Source organism: Scophthalmus maximus, chromosome 1 (genome assembly GCF_022379125.1).
Source record: "Scophthalmus maximus strain ysfricsl-2021 chromosome 1, ASM2237912v1, whole genome shotgun sequence".
NCBI classification, from domain to species: domain Eukaryota; kingdom Metazoa; phylum Chordata; class Actinopteri; order Pleuronectiformes; family Scophthalmidae; genus Scophthalmus; species Scophthalmus maximus.
In genome coordinates this window covers 4799-30000 of record NC_061515.1, presented here as the reverse complement: position 1 = coordinate 30000, position 25202 = coordinate 4799, and the positions used below count along the sequence as shown (strand labels likewise).

Here is a 25202-nt window from a genome sequence, read left to right as displayed (position 1 = left end):
ACGCACTACACTATTATCTCAGCTCCACAACTACAGAGCAACAGGTGAAAAAGTGTGTGTGTGTACAACATATACAATGGCTCACCTACAAATTTGTTCTGTAGAATTTCCCATTTTGCGATCAATAGAGTTCATCTATCTATCTAAATTATCAGGGGTCATTCACTAAATTGATTATATTAACTGTTGCAGGTCCCTCTGCACAAATTATAAAGAGGTATGTCTTTAACAAACAAAGAGACAAACAAGTTAGACTGTGTGACTTAAAAATAAAAATCATTCATCATTTATATTTTGATATAAATGTCACTAAACTGATACTTTGGCACCCGTCAAATTTCTTTATAAGAAATCATACGTGTTGACTCAATGCCCTGCACAGATTTATTATATACTTATTTCACAGTGTCACAACACAAAATCTATTATTCAAGATAAGATAGGATTTTATTAATCCCACGCTGGGGAAATCCGCTTGTTACAGCGGCAGCATCAGGAAAGAGGTAGAAATATCACAAATATAGCAAAAAATATACAATAATCAATAGAGGGGGAAAAAACTATAAAAAGCTTTATAGATGTATACATAGTTCAAATGTTGCCTTGCAAAAAGAACAGGTCAAAATGTGCAGTGGTTTGGATTTGAAGTAACAAAATAAGTAGTAAATAAATATACATATACATACATATTTATATATAAATATACATGTATGTATGTATATGTATTGCACCAGATTATAACTAACGCAGTTGTGGTGGATATAGACGACTATATTAAGTGCAGGGGGTGAAAAAATAATAATGAATGAATGAAGATATTTTTTTCTATTTTAATGACAAACATTGAAGTGGTATTAAATTCTGTGTTATATTTACACTGATGAATCAAACTCAGGGGCAGATGGAATGTGAGACATACATTAAATTAACTCTTCAAATCTTTTATTTATTTATGACTTTATGTTTGTTTGGTTGTGGCCGGTCTCCACGTCATTCTGCCACTCAACACAGGTTCTGTTATTGATAATAAAGAATATTATATATTATATATATATATATAGAGAGAGAAAGAAAGAGCATTGGACTGTGGCTTCCTGTTGTCTCCGCGCTCATTCTGCTCTAAACGCGTCAGTGTCGATTTATTAGTGAACAAAAAGATTCAGAAGCTCCGTCCGCACGGTCACCGACTGTCGCTTACCGACTGTCGGTCCGGTCACCGACTGTCGGTTACCGACTGGCTCACGTTCGGTCTAACTGACACAGCGGAGACTTCAGCGGCAGCGCGAGCAGCAACAGACTCCGACAGACTCACGTGCCTTGCAGCAAAATTCCACCCGGCAACTATACGCTGTACCATGGCAACAGCCCTGCCATTGGTCCCCGGTGCGTTTTCAAATGACCAATGGGATGGCCAGCCGCGGGTGATGCTTGTTGCTAGGTAAACATGATGCAGAGGAAAGATAGAGGAGCAGAATTAACAGGCTGCTGCTGCAGGAGCACGTGCCCTCCCCCTGCCCGACACTAGGCGGTGCCAGAGAGACAAAACTGAAAGAAGCAGGACCAATACAGAGAATAGGCATAATAAAATAAAATAATAAAAGACTGTTACAGCCTCTGGGAACGGGGCTGCCAATTCTTATACATTGCACAAATGACATTAATGCACATTAAGCGAACCAGTAAGGAGGAACGTTATCTTCACAATTAAACGAGCAAACCCTTTTCCACCACTGTCTTCAAATAAAGCAAAACTGATATGATATATTTTTTTTTACTTTTCAGACTTCCGCACTGTAACTGAATGAACTAAAGTTTAAAAATGGGATGGGCAACATAGTTTCACCAAATGAACGCAAAGGGACAGAGAGTCTGTGGCAGCCTGTTACAGTAAGTTAGTAGCATCAGTCATGCCAGACACCATGATACACAGTGCACTGTACGGGCCACCTCCTTCCTAACACTGTGGTGATTTGTTTACTTTGAAGTCCCTGCTCATCAACTATCAGTGCGTTTACATGCAGTTTAAAAACCTGATTATATTCAGGTAAAGTCAACACCCCAGTTTCTCAGACACCATGTAAACACTACACCCTGGTTAACAGACCTAGATAACTCCTTTAGTAACCAGGGGATTCGTGCATGTATACACCTTAACCGGGGTCAGCTCCGGTTTTAGTCTGCACAAGCTCCGTAGGTTATAACTGCCCCCCCCCCCCACTTTAAACGCGAGGACATCGCCACGGCAACGTAACGTAACTGAGGCGTAGAGGATGTACGAGGTGTACAGCGCTGAAAAGTTGTACATGTTCTCCTATGCTTTCCAAGTTGTACGTTGACAGAGCGCCACCTAATGTACCAGAGGCAGAGTAACTCGCATCATTCTTCAAATTCTTCCCTGCTCACGTATACGGAGAGAACTGACATAACCCGGTTATTCACTTACCGCTGTGTATGTAAACGCACTGTTTAGCTGATAAAACTATCAAGGATTTCAGCCAAGTTCTAATCCGGACCAAAGCTATTCACTATCCTTATTATAACTCTAGGTAACACTTTCTCAACCTTAGTTTCCCATGACCTAATTTCAGCATCCCACAATTCTCATGACCCCAGTAATGAATATCTGCATATCAGGTCACCTCACATGGGGTCACACCTGCCCCAGTGTTGAGAAACTGCTGCGGGACATCCCCTCCGACTGCATCCCCAGGTCAGTCAACAGTGAAAACTAAATAAAAATGAAAAACTCTTGAAAGAGTTTTTATGCACAGTCACTACTTTGTGTTTAAACTCTGAAGTGCGATCCATTTTACTCTTGTTAATTCTAGTGTCATTGTCTTCTGGACATCATCAACTGAGCTACTCCATCATGACTCTATCCCTCTCATCCCTTTGGTCTGTGGCATCTTCAGACATCCCTGTATCACACGATACACACTGTGTAGTATATTAAACACATTAATATGTTATACAGACACAAACAATCAAAATGTTTTAAACCTTTGATCAATTCATATCAGACTTGTTACATACAAAACCGTACTTGTGAACAACTTTTTCAAATACATTCCCCCCAGCCAGTGGTAGAATGCAACTAAGTACTTTTACTCAATTATGAAATACTGTAGCTCAATTCTGAAAAGACATTTTATGGGGTATTTCAATTTACGCTATACATTTCTATTGTACATTGCTTACCAACCCTCACCCTATAGGCACCAGTACTCTTAAACAACCAAATAAAGGGATGTCCTACAGAATGACTTTCTGAAAATGTGTTCTTTAATCTCCATATTTAAACAATATCGCACCCCCTCCTCTCCATGACAACTGGCTGTACACTCATGCCATCAAGAGTAGTTACAAACCCCTTGACTTCACTTGTTCTTTTCATGCATAACCCAACCCTGATCAATTCCGAGCATATAACATAGGGATTGTTATGTAGTAAATGAAAATACCAAACCATTGAGTACATTCTTATGATATTAGCAACATACTGCATAACAGCAACAACAATAATAATAAACTTTATTCATTTAAATATATAGTGCTTTTCTTAACAATGTTAAGAGAAGTGGCTAGGGAGTTAGAGTGGGTCGTCCACTGACCAGAGGGTCGATGGTTTAATCCCTTGCTCTTTCAGTCTGCGTGCAGAAGTGTCCTGGGCAGTGTATGAATGGTGCATGTTGTGTGTGATGTGTGCTGCGTATGGAAGCACTGCATGAATGTATGAATGTGTGAATGTGACTTTGGGTGGTCATTAAGACTAGAATAGAGCAATTTAATACAGTCCATTAACAGGGTGCTTTACCACGAATAAATAACCGCTCACGTGTAAACAAAATTAGAATAAAATAGAACATGAGCAGAGAATATATAAAAATAAAAGCTATAAAATAATTTAAATAACTTAACAGGATTAGAAAATAAGGGCCAGTGTCAACTATTTGTAAAAAGTTCAACAAAAAGAAAAATTTGAATACGGGATTCATGAGAGTCTGTCTTAGTTCAATGGGTGGGGGGGCTCTAAAAGGTAAAGCTTGGTCACCCTTTGTTACCAGGTCTGAGCCATCTTGAAGTTGAGAGGTGAATACCAGGTCAATAATTCTGAAAGATGTTTGGGTGCAAGGCCATTTAAGGACTTAAAAAATACAATTCAAAATCAATACGAAAATTTACAGGGAGCTAGTGTAGGTAGGCAAGCACAGCTGTGATGTGGTAATGCCTTTTTGCCTCGGTGATAAGCCGGGAAGCAGCATTTTGTATTTGTTGAAGACGATGGAGGGAGCTCTGGCTGATACCTGAGCAAAGTGTGTTGCAATAATCAAGCTGAGAAGATGTAAAAGCAACATTTTGCAATCGACAATTGATACAAATGTAAACATTGGAGATTGTCTAGAGGGATGAAGAAACAGGGCTGAACAAAAGTCTTCACTGGAGCATCAAAACAGAGGTTTGAGAGATTTCAAGCAGTCTGCTTGATATTATTCCACAGATCAGAAAGAATAGCAGCTGCAAAGCTCCTGGAATTGTGGGGAACAAACAGGATGACCTCGGACTTACATCATTGAATTTAAGGAAATTGTGGGGGCATCTATGGATAAATTAATATCAGAGGCAAGTTGTGAGATTTATTAGACAGCTAGGCTCTGTGGGTTTTAATGGCATATATAGCTATAACCCTAACCCTAACCCTAAAAGAAGGTCAAATAGATCAGGACTTTAAATGGACTGGCCAAGAGGGAACATGTTTATGCAAAACACAAGGGTGCCAAGGACAGGGTTAGGTAAAAAAAAATGCAGGTGTACATCCCTAGAACATATGCACTCAGGGTGAACTGTAATAACTTTTGTGACCCTCTGACTTTTTGAACAATCATAAGAGGGACGAAGGTAAGAAAATACTGTGTTCACGCGGCATGACGACGTTACTCGTGCAAGTTTGGCCGCTGAATCTTTTGTATCTACTCGCACGAGAAACACGGTTCATAGTGAAAGGCCTACAAGCCTTTACAACAGTAGAGTTAACAGTTTGTCTGTATATATTGAGTTGTGTTACTTTTTTCCTTTGACAAGCTTTATGTTAGTCCCATCTCACTCAACACACAACATCATGTACTTTACATTAGTGTTTTTTTCAAAAAAGTGCTGATCAGTGTTCAACAATGTACCGAGTACAGTGCTAGAAACAAAATATTTATCCATTCTACACCTCACAGCTTCGCAAATTAAAATTATATGTAACACTGCTCAGAATATAGCAAATGAAGAGATACCATTTACAAAATTGCCAAAATGTCAATTTTCATAATAGTTCGTCAGAGAAATCCATGAATTCCTACACGAGGTTGATTGATTTGATAGATTACTGGGTTTTTTTTCTTTTTTACCTTAGATATTTTAGAACGATCAAATAAAATGTTTATCTAAATCGATGAGATTTCAGCAGTTGGTAGGGTTGGTAGGTAATAAACAGCTGGGTCTGAAAAGATCTTAGCACAACAGGTAAAAACTATTTTACTGCTAATTATATCATGCTCTGATCGCTGATGAGTTTCAAGTGTGTGTAGTTCAACTACTATTTTAACCTGTGTGGACTGTTGGGCCTTGGCAGAGTTCTAGTTAAAACTGATTCCTGGTGCCAGCGTTGATGGTTTAATCCCAGTTATGGCAAACGTATTCAATTGAGTCAGTTTTTAAGTGTTGAAGCCGGTCCATGAGAGCATGTACAGCTTTGGTCCGGGGGTAGTCAAGACTGGAATAACACACACACACACACACACACACACACACACACACACACACACACACACACACACACACACACACACACACACACACACACACACACACACACACACACACACACACACACACACACACACACACACACCGAACAAGCACTGTTGTCAGGCGAGACAGTCAGGTTCAGTGTGAGACCCAGAAATAGAGTCTTAGTAAGGACAGGTGGAAGGGCGGCATGCAACCACTCTCTCTCTCTCTCTCTCTCTCTCTCTCTCTCTCTCTCTCTCTCTCTCTCGGATCAGCACACACAGCCAGAGCGAGGTCGACAGACAGGCCTAGAGTAAGACACTGAACTACAGCCACACAGACTGAGAAGCTTGACCAGAAGGTGGCTGTCAAGTCTGTCATGGCCGACCACTTTTAGTGGTAGATGTTATGAAGATTTAACACATGACTCAGCGTGTGCATACCAGCCACTGGTTACATTCAGGGCCTAATACTAGACTTCACACTAGCTGAATGGAGCCAGGGACCCAGATGAATTCTGGGAGCTCATTTAAATACCCTACAGTCTGGATCTCCTCAATTGGGAAGTGATGTTCCCTCCAGCAGAAAACTTGCCGTTCCAATCACAACTGATTATCTGATAATGGGCGGAGTTAATACCATGATGCGGAGAAAAGCGACTTTTGTAAACTGCCAAGATGGCTGCCGCTGATGAACGAACATATGACTAAAAGTACCTGATATTTTCACGTTTCCCCCACAAAAAATGACAACACTGGTTCACAGACATGGAATCATCATCACAGAGGTCACATCATCTCCTCTCTGCTCTGGTCTGTTGACACGTCGCTCAACAGACGTCACATGATTCATTGCTCTCACTGGTTGTACGTCTATACAATTGCATCAGAGGCATTTTGCTCTGCGTCCGTTGTTAACACCTCTTGGAAATGAACCAACAGGTCCTAGAATAATACACATTCTAGTATTAGTCTGGCTACGCCTTGCTAAGCTGAATGGAGACACTTTGTCAAATTCAGCCAAAAAACTGTAATCTTCCAATTACTTTTAGATCAAAAACTTAGATCTAAATATACATTAATGTAATGTGTTCGGTTTAGAATTAAGGGTAAGAAAACAAAAGGGTAAATCAAATACTGACAGAAAACCTAACTCAAGATCCACTGACTCGCTTTTCCAGCCTTTTTAGCTTAAAAACTTCTAACTGCATCGTAGCTGCGTGCAGTGCTGAGTGGTGCTTCAGTTCTAAACCAGGCCCGCGTCATAAACAGTGCAGAGGGCTTTGTTGTTCATGGCATATTGATAAGACACTGAATGCGATCCAGGAAGTCCAGTCGGATTAATACGTCAAAAGGCTTCATAGTCTGAAAAGGCTCCACAACAGTTTTAAATAAACACAGACAGGATTTCACAACTCTCTCGTGGCAGTTCTCAGTGGCAACTATTTTAACTTTTGCCATGACAGTCCCAAGTTAAACAGCAGAAGTACGAAGTGATACAACCAGAATTCTGTGCTTGCATGCGTTCAATTGGCTGATGCAGCTCCAATACTGGATGATGTTGTATTGCAGCAGAAGGTGTTGTTTTATGGCGCCCCCTGTGTTGGCACCCACCATACTGACGGACTGGTTCCATCCCAATTAATGAGAATCATTTTTGACATCGGGTTCAAGCCGGGCTGAACACGGACTCAGGCTACATCCATATCAATACTTTAATACAGGAAAAATTCTCAATCCACACAAGTAGCTCCGCACAGCCCCAACCATACTAACACACCTGAAAACACATATCATGAGACCATTCATGTACACTGGGCATCTGTGTGCCAGTGTAAACATGGAGCAGATTATCTACTCTGCAGTCGGTTGCTCAGTTACAGATAATACTAGGGTTAGGGGGTTAACCCTAAACCAGAAACACCAATGTTGTACGATTAAGACAAGGGGTTTGTTGGACCGACGACGAGGTGGAACTAGTACTGAAATCATTTGTTTACTGCCTTTTTCCATTCGCCGATGGCAGTCGAGTCGTGACGGATAAGGAGGCGATTGTGGGAGACTGCGTCATCGTTACCAAACGTAGCGGTTTTTGCCCATCAACACTAAAATGCACCCCTCAGAGTTTCATCAGGGCTTCCAAATGTCTCCATTTTAGGATCACGAAAACTGTGTGGACGGCAGGCATAAATGTAACAACAATGATGTGTTTAAAAGAAATCAAACCCTGGGCAATCCTTTCTTACCTCTGTACAGTGGATCATGGCAATGAAGTGGATATGAATGTTGGATCTTTGGCCAGATAAAGCCTCCTAGTTCAACATTATAAAGGTGTGGGGGAGGTGGGTACCGAAGCCATTTGGCCAGTCGACAGGCACTTCTGATGGAGTTTACTGGCCCCCACAGGCGTCATTATGCCTGGTTGTCCAAGGTTACAGCCCTGAATGTGTGATGAATAGCCCCATCTTTTCATTTTGTTGGCATCTAGTGGTAGCTAGCAAGCTAATTCACAGAGGAAGAGTTTCCTCCTGTTGCCGTACGTCCTGACACATTGCTGCAGATCAGACAGGATGTGAGAACAAGCATGGGGTTAGGGAAGAGGAGGTTTACTTAGCCAACTAGTTTAGCTCAGTGGTTCTTCAACGTTTCTGTCACAGAAATTGCCTCGTAAATCATCAGAAATAACACTGATTGCACGACGCCAGTGTGCGATGGAAGACACAGACCAACGATGTTAGTGGATTCATCAGAGAGAGGGCGAGAGAGAGTGAGAGCAAGATCCCAACAGAGGGACGGACAAGGTTAGATAATGATATGAAGATCCATATTATCATAGCACAGAATCCACTGATTACACTGCAGTAAGTCATTGGGAATAGAACGCTGATTGATGTACATCTGTTCCTGCATTGAATATTGGCCTGTAGCTGCCTTTAGTAGTGTTGCTGTTTTGTGCCACTGCCAGCCCATATGGAATAATGTGCACTGATGAATATTTAGCCCGTATGATTTGGAATAGTGGCCAGGCGGGAGGTTCTGGGTTTGAAGCTGCTTCTGTGTTGTGAGTTTTCATCTTCTTAATGTGCATACGTGGGTTTTCTCCAGGTACGCCGGCTTACTCCACAGTCAGTCAGAGAGCCTCAGAAGAACAAGTTAGGTTAAAGGGGCAGTAAGCAATTTTAATCTGATACACAAATATTTCCTCGCAGTCCACTAGCTATCGGTTTTGTGTACGCGCCAAAAAAAATCTGTTCATTAGGGTAAGGGTTAGACAACCCTGGCTCTGCAAATTGAAAACCAAAAAAAACACTGCGTGTGCAGTTAGCATCAACATCACTCCCCGAGAACCTTAGGAGACGTGCTCGCGAATGGGGTTGGGGTCTCACGCACCCGAGGCTGCGGGTTCGCGGCTCAGTTAGTGCAGCAAAATTATCAACAACAACAGAGAGAGACAAGCTCTCTCCAAGATCCTCTGGCCGGGATGCAAACCCAGGTCCTCAATGTGGGGTTAGGGCCACAAGGCCAAAACCGCGGGCTTGCGGTGCCACCCACTAGCGCGTCTCTTAACGTGTCGACGACTGATGTTTACAAACTGCACTCTGTGTGGTGTGGTGTGGTCCGCACCATTTTTTGGTTTTTGATGGTACTTGGCTGACCTGAAAACACAGATATTTTTTCGGCTAACGCACAAAAGCGACAGCTAACAGACGGTGAGGAAGTATTCACTGATTTTTACACAACATGTATTGCTTTAGAATCGCTCACTGACCCTTTAATTGGCGACTCAAAGTTGCCCGCAGGTTGCCCAAACAATGAATGTGAGCGTGATTGATTTGTCTGTGTCGGTTTGTAATAGGCTAGAGACCTGTCCAGATATGTTATAACATATTAAAATTAGTATTTCTATAGATGGTCTAATTACATTATGCTCTTCTGTTGGATAGTGGCCATGGCCAGCCACCACTTTTTTCCTGCTGCTCCACCAGAAACAGAGAGGACAGAGGGGGAGGGGTGGGGTCTAGAGAGAGATGTGATTGGGCCTGTGTCAGTAAGGAAAATGAACCACTGGGCCACTCTCCATGCGTTATGGGCCGGCTGTTGGCCAAATTATTATTTAAAGAAATAAAATAATCTAATTCAATTATATCCGTCCCAAAAGAGCATCGGCCCATCGGGAAAATGCCAGATTACCAGTCCAGGCTTCGCCAATTAGGGAGGGTTGGGGTGAGTGTGGAAACTCTTCAAGAAGACCACGTGTGTTGGAAAGAACTATTGTAGTTTCCAATTTAGTATTGATAACTAATCTTTTGCAATTTTGAGTTTTTTATTTGATGGACGTACGTGGGTGCTACTGTTGATACAAAGACATGAACCAAAAATGTGTCAATCAGTAACACCCATAACAATGTAGCACTGACTACGAAACCCAAATACGGACATCGATGTGTGAGAAATACTGATGTAAAGAAAAGACATAGGAACAAATCATGGAAACCCAGTGATGGTGAGGATGCACAAGCACATAATCATATTATTAATCAAAGTTTACAGTGTGTTGGTTGGCTTCACAGGCAACGACAGTAAAAAGTATTCAGGTTACTTTGCAAGCAAAAGTAGCATTGCGCTTTTTTTTTTACAACCCATCGGGCCTGAAATGTATTCAAAACATTATCAGGTACAAAAATATATATTTTTTAATTTCTGAACACCGAACCAGAGGGAGCCCAAACAAAACTCCGCCGGCTCGTTGACTCCAAGACAAAGCTCTGGTCGACACCTTCCCACACCTGCTCTAACGTCTGCACTAATGTTGAAGGTGGAGCAGCTCCGTAAGTTATAACTGCCCCTCCCCACTCGCAGGAAGCAACGCCGCCAAAAACAACAGCAACAACACAAACTTTATCTTTAAACCCGAGGACGTTGCCACCGCAACGTAACGTTACTGAGGCGTAGAGGATGTACCAGATGTACAGCGCTGAAAAGTCGTCCATGTTCTCCTCCGCTTTCCAAGTTGTTGTGATTTTGACAAAAGTTCACCCTTAAGAAAAAGTCTTATTCCCACTAGTTGTACGTTGGCAGAGCGCCACCTACTGTACCGGAGGCCGAGTTGCTCGCGTCATTCTTTACATTATTCCCTGCTCATGTATATGGGGGAGAACTGGTATAAACTGGTTATTCACTTAACCGGGGTCAAACCAGACCCTGGTTACTGCTGTGAATGTGAACTGTGGAGTCATGTGAAAGCCTGACAGCTTTTATTAGTAATGTTTTTTATGTTGAACAACCTGAACCTATAGATGATGAGAATCACACAAGCTGATTCAGACTGTTTGAAGTTTGGTTGATTAACTACATATCTAACATTGTGAAAGTTTTAGGGCACATGCTACAGGTGATCATTTCATTAGCTACAATTTTATATAGATACTTAAACACACACGGGAAAACTTTTTTTTAAACATCATCATAAGAGCAGACAATGGACCAAGTGGATTATTTTTAATTTAAGCCTATTAATCCAGTTGAATATGAGCAGTGTGTCCTTTATCAGTAATTAACACATTGTCAGTCTGCATGAAGAAAACATCTACTCCACACAACATTACGTCCATAAGACCAGTGGGAGAAAATCAATTCAAATCAATTAACTCAATTGAGTGGACAAAATTGTGATTCTCATTTGGAAACAGTTAAAAATGTTGATAAGTACTGATACATGTTGCTGTATACAGAGGAATGTAGCCCCTCATTCATTTAAATGAGACCATGGTAAGCACAATGCTGAGATAAAGGAATTAGCACAAGATGAACTTTAGAGTGTAGTAGCACTCTCTGAAACCCTTGGACACACTCTTGGTTTCTCTTGCCATCTCTTCTGTCGGCGCTCTCAGGTTTCCATGTACATTTGCGAAGACAGTGTAACAGTTTGCCACAAATTCTAGCCAATCACAACTCTTCATAAGGAAGTTTCCAATAAGCTGTTTTGCCTCCAAATCTAGCTGATAATTGTCAGTACTAGTGGAGTAGGGAAGCACTGGAAGAATAGTAGGAAACTCCACAATTTCAAATGAGTAGTTGACACTTTTGGTTACATAGCCAGTTTAATCAACCTTGATTTAAGTTAGTTGTTCTATATTAGCTTTGCGGGGCTGCTGTGGTTTGATTACATCCATGGTGTAACTGTGCCAAAGCTGCCTCTTTTGGCCTGTCCACTTATTGACACCTACAAACCCCCAAAAAAAGGGACTGGACAATGCCCATCTCCTCTGGCGGTAAAGGGTAAAACACAACCCTACCCAAAAAGCTTACACTCAAGTTTTTAAAGTATAATGAAATCCCTGTGTCAAAGAATAAACACACAGAGTGCTGTAAGCTCAACAGATTTTGGTCACAAAGTAAATGATAGCTGGCTACATTAGCCACCTTGAGTTAGACAGTCTGAGGGTGTCGCGGGGTACCTCTAAACTTGTGAGCACCCCAGTAGTTCATCTGTTAGATTGTGAATCATCAAGGCTGAATGCTTCCAGCGGGCAGCTGGAGCCCCTCCATCGGCATGTATTTCCCTCCGGCAGAAAACTTTCCGGACCAACCGATTATCTGATGATGGGCAAGGTTTATACCATAGTGCGTAGAGAAGCATCTTTTGTAAACAACCAAGATGGCTGCCGCTGATGAACGAGCACTTGACTAAAAGTGCACATTTCTTCAACAAAAACGACAACACTGGTTCACAGACATTGTGTAATCCTCACCACAGACATCACAGGCATAACATCATCTCCTCTCTGCTCTGGTCTGTTGACATTTTCGCACCGCTCATCAAAAGTCACATGATTTGTTGCTCTCACAGGTTGCAAATTCATCTAATGGCGTCTGGACGCATTTTGGTCTCTGTCCATTGGTAACGCCTCTTGGCAATCGAAAATAAACCGACAGGTCCAAGACTAATACGCGTATTCGTCTGGCTAAGCTAGGCTAGGTGAGTTCTACTTCTCAGTGGTAAATTGCAGATGTAGAATGAGGGAGTTTGAATGCATGCAAAGCCACCACATGGCAGAAGCTGAAGAAAAGATGCAGCTGCCTTAGTGAGTCGTTTTCATCTTAAGTAACGGTACAATAATTCAAAGATGATTTCATGAATGTAGGGACATGGATCAGAGAGGAATGAGACCATGAAAGAAGAAGAAGAAAAGGATGAGGATGATGATGAGGAGGAGGAGGAGAAATCAGTGTTACCTGACTTCCTGGTAAATTCTGGAGTTACCAGGAACACACACACACACACACGCACGCACACACACACACACACACACACAAACACACACACAGTCTGAGCTTGTTGTCACAGCTGTGCTGTCAGTCAGGGAACAAGTCCATTATCTTTTGTGGCCAAAAGATACAGACTGCAACACTACTCCGTCAAAACAAGCCAAAAAAATGTTACTTCTGTGGGAGAGTTATCTTGCAGTGAACGATAACTCTGATAAAAAAGACATTCCTGGGTGCAACCACTAGGACTGTGCATTCAGTCTGACGGACGGATCTTATTTGAAATTTAAGTCACTTTGTGTGCTTTAGCGTTATACTTACGGTATACTGCAGCAATGCAACACCAGGGCATCACTTGTACAATCAAATGGAAATTAAGTCCAGGAATGTTGTAATTACTGTTACTGTGCCGTTTTTAAAAAATATGATAACAGCTACAGATGGTATATGTAATCACAGATCTTGGCTTACATACATGATCGTGGTGGTGATGGTTAAATGGCTGTGGGGACACTGACAGTGCTGTAGAAAGACGCTAATCCTCCAGCTACGATCAGGTGCTTTTCACATTAATACCTACTGGTGGCTGACTGTAGCAGCGGATTCAGCTCGAATAGCGTTCGTGATGGAACAGAGCTCAGTGCCTTAATGGTCAGTCAGCACAAACTGATTCATTCACTGATTCTACTGTGACATGACACAAACAATCTTGGTTTAGACCCGAGCGGCACAATGGAACTGCAATGGCCACGTTTAAAGGTCCACATCCTCACATATTGAGTAAGCACAGCCCCCACTGACATAAGTAAATCTGTCCTCCACTCCGACCTTTATGTGGCCTTCTTTTAAACCCTGCATACTTACTGGATGAATATTACCTAGCCCTGGATTGAGTTCACACAAATGAATGTGAATAATACAGTGAAGCAGAAGTGGAAGAGGATAGAGGGGGGTGGGGCATCCATGACAAACCTTATTGAAATAAGTCAACAGATTCAGACCACAACTTCTTCTATGGAGCAACGACAGAAACAGGAGCACAGGAACATACATGGAGATGATGTCAAGTCACGCTTCTTTTTCAGTTTGTGCATCAGCTCCGGCCTCTCCAGCCCCTAACCCTGGGAGGAGCAGTCCTCTCTAGGCAGCTGCCCGCCTGTGTGCCTCGACTGGAGGGCAGGGTAGGGGCTGGGGCTGGGGCTGCTGCGGTAGCTAAGCTAGTGGCTAACGTTAGCTGCCACGGCAGATGAACTGCTGCAGATCTACAGAGGACAGTCGGGGGTTGCGACCGGCTGCTGTGACACCCTGAAAGTAATCACCACACTTGGCCACAACCGCCTGTACCCGAAGGCACCGACACGTCCCTTCACCTCCAGTCCTCCATCCCCTCCCCAGTCCTCCCCCATCCCCTCCCCAGTCCTCCCCCCATCCTCTCCCAGTCCTCCCTCCATCCCCTCCCCAGTCCTCCCCCCATCCTCTCCCAGTCCTCCCTCCATCCCCTCCCCAGTCCTCCCCCCATCCTCTCCCCAGTCCTCCCCCATCCCCTCCCCAGTCCTCCCCCCATCCTCTCCCAGTCCTCCCTCCATCCCCTCCCCAGTCCTCCCCCCATCCTCTCCCAGTCCTCCCTCCATCCTCTCCATCCTCTCCCCAGTCCTCCTCCATCCTCTCCCCAGTCCTCCCCCAGGCCTCCTCCATCCTCTCCCCAGTCCTCCCTCCATCCTCTCCCCAGTCCTCCCCCAGGCCTCCTCCATCCTCTCCCCAGTCCTCCTCCATCCTCTCCCCAGTCCTCCCCCATCCTCCCCCCATCCTCTCTCCCCATCCTCTCCCAGTCCTCTCCCCAGTCTTCCCTCCATCCTCTCCCAGTCCTCTCCCCAGTCCTCCCCCATCCTCTCCCAGTCCTCTCCCAGTCCTCAGTCCCCTGCCCAGTCCTCCATCCTCCTGGTGTCGTGTGTTCACTCGAGGCAGGTCGCGGTGCCGCTGCTAGTGAAACTTGCCTAGATACACGCACCCTGATGGCATCAGTCATGAGCCCGTCTGTGACCAGCCCTTCAGTCAAGACGCTGGATGGTTGGAACACGACTCAACGTCCTTCTAGTCACAGGCTGAACCAGAAGGACGGGGCCGGTGTAGGTTCAGATCTGGAGGACATTGCACGCTACTTAAGGGGGGGGCATTGTGTTGTCCATCACAACGATGCTCGTCTGAGCCGGTCAAGGCTTCATTGTTCAACGTGGCTCAACGCCGACACGAACATCTGAACAACCGAACCCTTCCTCCGACACATGAAGCCTCTGACGGAGGAGGACACGAGGCCGGTGACAGGGTGAATAACGCAGGGAGGAGAAACATCTCGCTCCTCGGCACTGTTGCTTCTCCTCGACTGTCCAGCTCGTCATGACACGAGAAGCAACCAGCTACATTCACAAATCCTTATTTCATTAAAGACAAACGCCGGTTTCCCTGACTTACCTCAGGCGGTGTGTCGAACCGAGTTCCGCGTAGCAGCCATGTTCGGAACCCCTGTTCCCTCTGTCCACACGAGCCGAGCCCCCTCCCCCGGGTCAGGCGTCTTTCTTCCACTGCACAAATCCAAATACGATGGTGCAGATTCTCTCTTGTTGCCGTTTCAAAAAAAAGAATCCCAGCGATATGAAGTTCCCAGTAAAGATGTCGGTGTTGTCCCCGCAGCGGATCGCCGGTGCAGCGCCTCTGTGCCTGAGGGAGGAGGGCAGCTCTCCGCCTCGAGCCCCCGGTCCTCGTCCTCTGTCTGTCACTGAATTCACTCGATCACATTTACTCTCGGATCTGTCAAGAGAACCTCTCAACTACAAGCCGCGTCACCGCCTTTACGAAAATTAATTTAAATGAAAGGAGCTAGCATTAGCCAGCTAGCTGTTAGCTAGCATGCTAGCCGTCTAATAAAACTGTGCCATCGGAATCTGGAGGAACAGTCCGCGCACTGCCGGCGGCTCGGCGGGCAGCGGCCGATGAACCGGCGGACACTAGAAACGAGCACGTATCGTAGCTCACACCGCGACCAGCGAGCTGTCTGCCGGCCGGCCAGCCCCTCCGTGATGTTGGTGGGTCAGAGGAGCGAGGGGCTGCAGTGAGAGCGCACTCCCGACACGAGAAGAACGGCCCGGCGCGCTCCAGAGGAAGAGACACAAAATGGCTGCCAAAACAAATCCACCCCGCGGACAGTCGCTCGTTACCTCCAGAACACGGACTCGTTACTTCACATGGTGGTCGAAGGTTGTTCCGCGAGCTTCTGTTAGAAGATCGAGCAGATTGTGAAGAGGGCGACAGCTCCGACTGAGGCCCGTCTGCCTCCGGGTCTGATACCAGAGGAACGTGGGTTCAGCTCCTCCTCGGTTCTGATCCTGCACCAGGTCTGGGTCATGGAGCAGGATCAGAACCGACATGGAGTCAGGCGTTTGTTTCCATACAAGGTCATTTGTTCAAAGATAATCAAACTTTTATTAAAACAAAGTGGTTGGTTATGTCAAAAAAAATGATGTTTCAAGCCCAATGTGTCGTAAAATATCTACAACCATTCCGCTTCGTACTTCACCAACAAAAGTTACACTAGTATCAAATTGCGAGTTTGGTGAATGACTCGTTTCTATATTTGTACACAGGCACACGGGTCAGTTTACCAGCACACAGGTCAGCAGTCAGTGGGCCTGGTGCCAACCTGAAGATCTCCACACCAGTACACGACATTAAGAAAAAAAAATATTTTATCATACAGAAGTTCTGACCGATAACTTATACAACAACAAAAATAATACACCAGTCATCTGGGGAATATGATGTGGGATGTGTCGTCTGCAGACGGGATGCAGCCAGAGAAATCAAACGATTGGAGCAGGGGAACAGAAAAAACATTTCATTTAAAAACTAAAAAACTTTCTGTAGGAAAATTAAATGAAATTTAAACACTGACCACACAAAAACATGAAGTAGTTATGCAAACATGTGCAACTACACAGTAGAAGTCTTCACAAAGCTTTTTTAGATGTTTATCATTCAGGTGAAATATTTCTGGGGTAGAAAGTAACTAGTTCTCAGGGCTGTGAACGAACTTCATCAGTCCGACTAGTTAACAATTTGTAACGTCATTTTATGTTGTCGCACAGTAACACATCAGATCACTTGTGCATCGAAAATGTAAAGAAGAACCTTCAATGTATTATTAGACAGAAAACATGACCTGCTCGAATCAAGCAACAAACGCCAAAGGACACGGTCGCCAAATATAGCCCAGATGTAATGTAATGTATCTCCAGCAGTGAGGTGGTCGGTCAATCAACAGTCAGAGGGAATCAAAAAAGAAAAGGAAACCCAGACAAATGTACAGGCCGAGTGCTAGTCATGCTTTAACACTGCAGAAATGTACAAACAGATAGCAGAGTAGGTTGTGTTGGAAAATATGTATCCGTTTTCTTGCGCTTTCATCCTCACTTCATTTCTTCTGTTTAGGTGCAGGTCTGAGGAGAGAGAGAGAGAGAGAGAGAGAGAGAGAGAGAGAGAGAGAGAGAGAGAGAGAGAGAAGAACCTGTTATTAACACATTATATAAAACATCAGCAACCATATATAGGGTGTGGGAGGTTCTGGGTGTATGTGCACAACTGTTGGTAAAACTCAACCCTGGGAACATCCATTGATCTTACATTGCTGGGCTACAGATACAGTCAGGACTACAGTACAACCCATTTCCAGGTTGAACACAAACTCCAAAGACAAATAAACGTATTTGGAAGAAGTTATAGTCGTTAAACCACAACGGAGGTCCTTAACCTAATGTAAGCTGTAAAGTTGTACAAATGCGTTCGAGGTGTGCTCAGTTTTACCCACAGATAAATGGTGCAGGATCAATTCATCTGAATAAAGTGTTGGTTTGTTTGCAGCCAGTCACAATGTACCACTCATATTTCTTATTTGTAATGAATTCACTGTCTTCAAAGATTCAACACAATTCTTGGGCGACTACAACAACAGAAGTGATAAAGCCAACCATGAAATTATGACTCCTCATTGTACTCAAGCAAAATCATTATTTTTTTTACTGGTTTCAAACTAATTTGTAAAAGGCAAACGTTAGTTATTGCTTACAACCAACTTTTTGACTGAATGCAGACTTATTGAAAACCCTGTAAGAGGCATAAGACGTTCAAAATCAGCTATATCGTTTTGGATCATGTGTCATATACGTGGTGAACATTTTACTTTTCAAACCGTCCACCAGATGGAGCCATTTAACACTTTGAATGCAGGTATTTTCAGTTCCAGCTACAAAGTCAAGGAAACCATGTTGCGTCAGGAACTACAACTCCCCTCTGCATGTTCCTCTACATGTATGGCTGTAATAACCAGCAGAACTTAAAGTTCCCTCCAGTCACGTTTTAAAGTATATAAAAATAATCTGCAATGACCAATATTTTGTTTACCATTGTTTACCTCTGAAATGAGGCTGGAAACCATCCACTCTCCCTCATTGAGGAATTCTGAAACTATGAATATTCATGATATGCAAATGACAGGCCCAGCCCACCACAGCTGTTCATGCCAGGTTGACTGGTGGAAGAACGTGATCAACAAGATGGCTAGAGTCAATATCGGAGAAACTTTCACCAACTGCTAATGGTCTGCTGACACACTGGCCGTCCTGTCATGATTCGCTGCCTCTGCTGCACTGAAAGTTTCCGGTTACTTTGCCTCACATTTGAATATACAACATCGATTGGTTTTCTGTATTTGCCACGTACCAAATCTAGCTTGAACAGAATTTGTTTGAATTTCAAATTGCAGAGAAGTGAAACAGAAATCTGAAATGTCAGAGGAATATGAAAACATCAGATACAAGTCGCTGTAGTCAATGTCAGATATGTTAGAGGACAGAGACAGAAGAACACATACAAACATCAGAAAGTCGTCCGGTTGATTTTTACAGACGTATTGTTCTTATGGAGTTGATACTCATCCAATCCATTATTTGACTCTGTTGTAAACAGTTAAATGAACATTATCCCATTTGTGAAACTGAGCGTGTCAGGGATGTTGGTGTACCTGTAGATGCCCACCACCACCGCATGGTCTCGCTCATAGGGCTCCAGCGTGAGCTGCTCCTGTGGCTTCATGTTCTCAGAGCTCATCTTCTTCACCTCGGAGGCAAACACTGCCTCTGGAGCCGCCGTCGAGTCTATACAGTTGGCCTGCAGGAAGATAAGAGTCCACACAGATGAAGGTTAACACCGGATGAACACACGACTCAAGCAGCACCAATTTTCTGACACATTCATGTCCACTTGAGGTAATGTTGTCTAGAGCCAAGTTTGAAATCCAAGTTAACCACACAATTATTTGAGTTTAACATTTGCGTGTTCAAAGATGGAGAGCTTTTGTCTTTCCACGTAGTCATAGTTTTTACCTTGATGGAAATGACAAAGTGTCCTCCGTTCTTCAGGAAGTTGTGAGCGTTCAAAGCGACGATCCTCGTCTGGTCAGGCTGGGCGACGTCTGCAAAAATCACATCCACCATACCTATAGAGAGAAAGAGAGATGGAGCATGACAGTGTGCACACAGCATTCAGAACAACAAGCAGATTTATCAAGCAGCAGGACGGCAAGTTCAAGTTCATTAAGGTGTCTATCACACACACAAGATGTTAACTCAAACCTCACACTAGTGGATTTAGAAAAGGACCGCGGAGTTCGAAATTCTGACTGTGTCCAGATAAAACTACACTGGTTACATGGTTAACTTCCTGGTGGTTAGTGTTTAATATTTTAATCATCATTACAACAGTGTTTGGAGAAACTGAAATAAAACTGAATACAGTCCAGCATTTAAGGGGCAGTGATTTTGTAGAAAGATTGTTTGTTGCTGGTGATTTTACTGGTATGTGAGACGGACCCACTAACCACGAGGCCAAAACCCCTTCATCGTTAAGTCTGTCATTAGGAGCAGAAGGATAATATATCAGCTGTGAAATGATACAATGAAGTCAGTTTGATCCACTGTCAAGAGACGGAACCAGAGGAAGGAGAACTCGCGCGTGTTCTGTTCGCCTCGGGTGTACCTACCAACCAGCATGCGGTACTTGTGCGGGTGCCGAGCGTCTTCAATGATCGGAATTATGTTGGTGCGTTTCTTTGCCACGTTGAGGAGGTCACGACCTGATCTGTGGGAGAACTCCACGGCGTAGACAAGTCCTTCCTGTTACACACAAGAGACAACTTCTAACCTCAGTGTGACCTTTTAATTATGTCACTTTAAAACGTATAAACCTCCGAAAAAAACTCAGGAAACCTCATGAAATTCACGTGAGGCTCAGTTGAATGTTACATTTGGTTCTGCTGTGCCATCACGTCTTCATCTCAACAGTGTGATTGTGTGTGAAATATAAATTGTCTTTCGCCGTGTGTCTGTGAAACGTTTATTAGAGCAACAGCTCCGTACACAAGGTGTCTGACTCGCTGTTGACGAGAAGCAATGTGAGAATGGTCGAGTGTGACGTTCCAGGGAACATTTGGAGGAAAAATGGGCCACGTTGTTTCTGAGTTTCACAGTTTGTGAGCATGCTTTCTCTACATTACATGAGGCCATTTTAAAGATTCGAGTGTGTACAGTACTCACCGGCCCGACTATGTCAGAGACGTGGGACACTGTGGTGCCAGAGGCAGCTCCCAGGTACATGACCTTTGTTCCCGGCTTGATGTGAATCTGGTCCACTCCTCCCAAGATGGCGGCTGCCAGCTTGGAGCGGAACGGATTCCAGGCTCTGTACTCAATCTTAGTCTCTCCTTCCTGATCGAACGGCGAATAATCCCAATGTTACCAAGACAACCAGAGAGATTACAGCTGCTGATTTCACACTGATGCAAATATTATGACTGTAATGCAAAACCCATGTGTCAAAACCTCACCTCCACACTCATCCTCTTCTCTCCGTACACCGACTCTCCCACCACCATGTTCTTGGTCACCAGGGCATCTTCCTTCCCTCTGCAGATAAACACTCCTGTGCACACACACACACACACACACACACACACACACACACACACACACACACACACACACACACACACACACACACACACACACACACACACACACACACACACACACACACACACACACACACACACACACACACACACACACACACACACACACACACACACACACACACACACACACACACACACACACACACACACACACCAGAGTCAGTGTTAAGTGAACACACCTGGTCACTTAAGGGTAAAGAGGGAAAGACAAACTTCCACAAATGGAAATGTTCACAGGATAGTTGTATGCAACAGTGACGGCAGTGATTTAAAGGGTTAATCTGTCTCTCATTAGACAGCCGCTTGGTTAAGAAGACAACAGCATCAACAGGGCTCCAACCCAAATAATAATAATAATCCATATTAACTGGACACGAGTCGTACAAACCTTCATGTCTGTGTGGCTCAACCAAGACCTTCCTCCCTGCTCCAAAGCCTCCTCGGCCACCGCCCCTCGGTCCTCCTCTGCCTCTCGGGGTTCCTCTTCCACCCCCTCTGCCACGAAATCCACCACCCTCCGGGGAGCGGAATCCTCCGCCTGAAAAACAAGACATTTTAAAAGCAGATACTCGCGTCAACAGGTTTTGCACTCAAACTTGAGTTCAGAGTGAAACAGCTGTCAGCATTAACAGTATGTGCTCTTGTTCTTCAATGGAAAACATCTGCTCCGAAGCCGGTTTCACACCAATTTAAATTGAATACAATGTAATGTGATGTTTCATGCCGTCCCTCCAGTCTTACCTCTACCTCCTCTGAATCCCCCTCGTCCTCGGTCACCGAATCCTCCTCGGTCACCGAAGCCTCCTCCTCGTGATCCGAATCCTCCCCTGTCGCCGAATCCTCCTCGTCCTCGACTTCCACCTCTTCCTCCTCGATCCCCACGAGGACTGAACCCTAAAACACATAACAACAGGGCTACCTTAGCTAAGGGTTAGGGTTATCCCTGTTTCTCCTTTCTTTTGCTTAGATTGTCTTTCATCATTAGCTTACATTTATTGCATGTCCCTCTTTGTTTGCCATACTTTTATAAGGCCAATGTCGTTTTTTGCACAAGTTGGGGTAAGTGGGTCTTGAATAGCGACAAATTCCTTCCTTCTCTGCCAGAATGTTTGTACCTTGAGCAGTCGTCAGTCCACAGGGGAGAAATTGCTGCTGTGCACTTTTGAAACACATGTGAAAAATGGATTCACAATACATAATACTTTTTTTAAGAACCCGTGTGTGGGATGTGGTGACATCTAGTGATGCTGTTAAAGAATGCAACCACCTGAATACCCATTCCCAGAAATACTTATGAGGGAAAAGTCATAGTACTTTAACAGTAAAATGGACATTTATTTAAATACAAAAAAATATTTAAAAACACTAAAGTCTTCACTTCACTATCTGATTACCTGCTAATGATGAAGATACAAAGGGCTCATAGTTTTAGGGCTTTCAACACCAATGACAACATCATTATGAATATTATATTCCACTTCTGCTGATGAATCGCTGACTTGTACTAGTGGATATCGCAGGATTTCTATTATGTAGTGACGACCGTTTATTATAAATTTCACTACAGATTATTTGCCTTTGTGTATCTTTGACATGACTCAACCAATCTTCAGAAACCTACCTGGTGAATTTTACCCCAATTATTAGAAACATAATTGGTTCAGACTCCGTGGACCCACTTGGTGGGTTAGTTGTACTGTTTTTCCTAATGTGGAGTCATAATTCACACTTGGGCTGCAACTAACATTTATTTTCATTACTGATTAACCTGTTGATTTTCCTTTCGAGAAATGGATTAGTTGTTTGGTTCATAAAATGATGAAAATCGACTGTTTCCCTAAATTCCAACATTACGTTTTGTCCTCACACTAAAATGTTGAGTTTCAGATTTTTCCATGACTACTTTAAACGATTAATCAATTATTAAAATGGTTGGTTAGATTAGTTTAGTAGTTGTTTACTAATAGAATAACCGTTGCAGATCTTCGTTGTGTTCGTTCTTACAAAAAGTAGTTCGACACCAGTTCCAACACTTGGTCCTGGTTCCACCGCCACATGTGACCGAGGCTCGAGCCTCGTGGCACGCGACGATGAACTTTGTCTCGGAAACGACGGATTGTCGCGCACAGAAACATTAAAACACACGCACGCACGCGCACACACACACACACACACACAGTAGTATTTATCGTGGCATGTTTTGCTCTGGACGTGTCGAACACCACGTGGTCGCTGTGGATACTTTTCGCTATGACTTGACTCAACACGTGTTGCCTAATGGGCGGTAAAGCGGTTCCGACCATCGACTCGACGACCGACTGCGCTGCGTGTTGTTGTTTCAGCTCACAAGTGACAAAGACAAGGCCGCAGCGCGTCCACACACTCGACGGGTTCCTGCTTCCCTTCGCCCGGGAGGCTTCGCGGTGTCCGGGGGCAGCGAGGCGATGTAGGCCGCGAGCACTCCAACCGCTTCTAACCGGAGAAACACGGCGGACCTCGGGTCGGCTCGTGTCGCACCACACACGACGACTGTACCTGGTCTCATGTTGTCGGCCGTGAAGTGTTGAAGTAGCTGGTCCGTGTGTTTCTTCTTCTGTGGCTCCGACGACTCTGCACACACGATGAGTGCGACTACACGTGTGGTGACGCTGCTGCTGCTGCTGCTTCTTCTTCTTCTGCTTCTGCTTCTTCTTCTTCTTCTTCTTCTTCTTCTTCTTCTCTTGGTGGGTGGTTTCTTTTATTTGGTTGTTTTTTTTGCGGTTGTCAAACAACAATTGGTGCAATACCGCCACCATCTGGTGTGGAGTGTACATCGCTATTGATTACTATGCCAAAATACATTTGTAAAGACTAAATTTCAAACAAAAAACAAACCACCAACTTTATTCTCATAAATAGGGCCACACACCTCAATATGTGTGGCCCTAATACTCGGACGTAGAATATGACTCGATAACTAATTTCAGTTCTTTTGTAGAATATGTAATAGATTCAACTGTACTTTTATCTTTTGGATGTTTTGAATGGCTTCTTTTGTTTCTTCCTCATATTTTGGACAGTGTAGCATAACATGCTTTGTTGTTTCATCTTGCCCACAGTTGTCACATTTGTCAACATGTTTACCTCTTTTGAATAGTTTAGTCTAATGTGTCCTAAACCTAAGTCTTGGTATAAGTGTCTCATGTCACCTGTTCTTCAACTGTCACTTGTGTAACACTAATATGGAAACGACAGAACATCTGTTTTATTCTTGTGAAGCTGTTCAAAGATAATGGAGATCAATTCAAATCCAAATCCATTAGCATAGATTTCTTTTCTTTAAAAAATATTCAATTAGGTGTAATTCTAGATAGAAAAATACTTAATTAATAACATCATAATCATTGCCAAATATGACATACACAAATCTCGATATGCCAACCCCCCCCCCCCCACACACACACACCACTATTATGGACTGTATTAAAAAAAAGAAATATTATTACTAGAAAAATCCATTGATCAGATAAAAAATACCCATGATGCCAGAAATCTCAACACACTTATATCTGACTTACTTTAGCCCCGTGTAATATTTTAATTTTTGCTGTTTTCCCTTTTTCATTTTGGCGAGGAAATGCATCACTTTGAGACCCCCTCGTTTCATCTGAGATGTTTCCGGTTTGCTTCCACCCCACATCCGTCGGTTCTGACAGAGTGGTGAATCGGTTCTGATTGTGGTGGGAGCGGGGAATCAAAGGCAGTGCACGGGCTGATGCCCGTCGACCGCCTCTCTACTTCGTCATATTACTTGCATGCAGTACCATGTATCCTCTTATTTTCGAGTATTTGGTTGTGGTCCAGTACTGGCTTTGTTTTAATTTTTCGGTGACGTCAATATTCCTTTTTATTATTTGATTTCCATGAGTGGGTTTTGTGTTTTTTTGTTCCAATAATTGGATTTATTATTATTTCTTTGATTACCTTTTGGTGACGTGATCTGTGATAAAATGATACATTTTTTGTTTTTTGTGATGATTTCCATAAGAGGACTTGTTGTTTTTCGATTGTTTTTGTTCCAAGAATTGGATTTTTGTTAGTTC

At 43.7% G+C, this 25202-nt stretch overlaps 2 protein-coding genes across 2 annotated transcripts in view; both read right to left on the bottom strand.

Annotated features, from left to right (window-relative positions):
- Positions 1 to 16465, bottom strand: part of dyrk1b (dual-specificity tyrosine-(Y)-phosphorylation regulated kinase 1B) — a 44235-nt gene extending 27770 nt beyond the window's left edge. The window contains exon 1 of the mRNA XM_035606810.2: positions 15513 to 16465. The gene's annotated coding sequence lies outside the window, so the exon portion shown is untranslated. The remainder of the gene's footprint in view (positions 1 to 15512) is intronic.
- Positions 16466 to 16765: 300 nt separating this feature from the next.
- Positions 16766 to 23812, bottom strand: fbl (fibrillarin). The gene is made up of 9 exons (XM_035607005.2): positions 23656 to 23812; positions 21862 to 22014; positions 21509 to 21658; positions 20974 to 21068; positions 20684 to 20854; positions 20131 to 20263; positions 19475 to 19587; positions 19114 to 19259; positions 16766 to 17533 (listed from the first exon to the last, which is right to left on the bottom strand). The coding sequence occupies exons 1-9, from the start codon at positions 23663 to 23665 to the stop codon at positions 17509 to 17511; spliced, it is 996 nt and encodes a 331-aa protein (XP_035462898.1). The 5' UTR covers positions 23666 to 23812; the 3' UTR covers positions 16766 to 17508.
- Between the last annotated feature and the right edge of the window lie 1390 nt (positions 23813 to 25202).

Bases quoted from the DNA above. Each gene is read 5' to 3' on its own strand.
- fbl (XM_035607005.2), bottom strand. The intron at 19,588-20,130 runs GTAGGTACACCC...TTCTCTCTATAG, and splicing joins CAAGTACCGCATGCTGGTTG to GTATGGTGGATGTGATTTTT. The intron at 19,260-19,474 runs GTAAAAACTATG...ATCTTCCTGCAG, and splicing joins ACTTTGTCATTTCCATCAAG to GCCAACTGTATAGACTCGAC.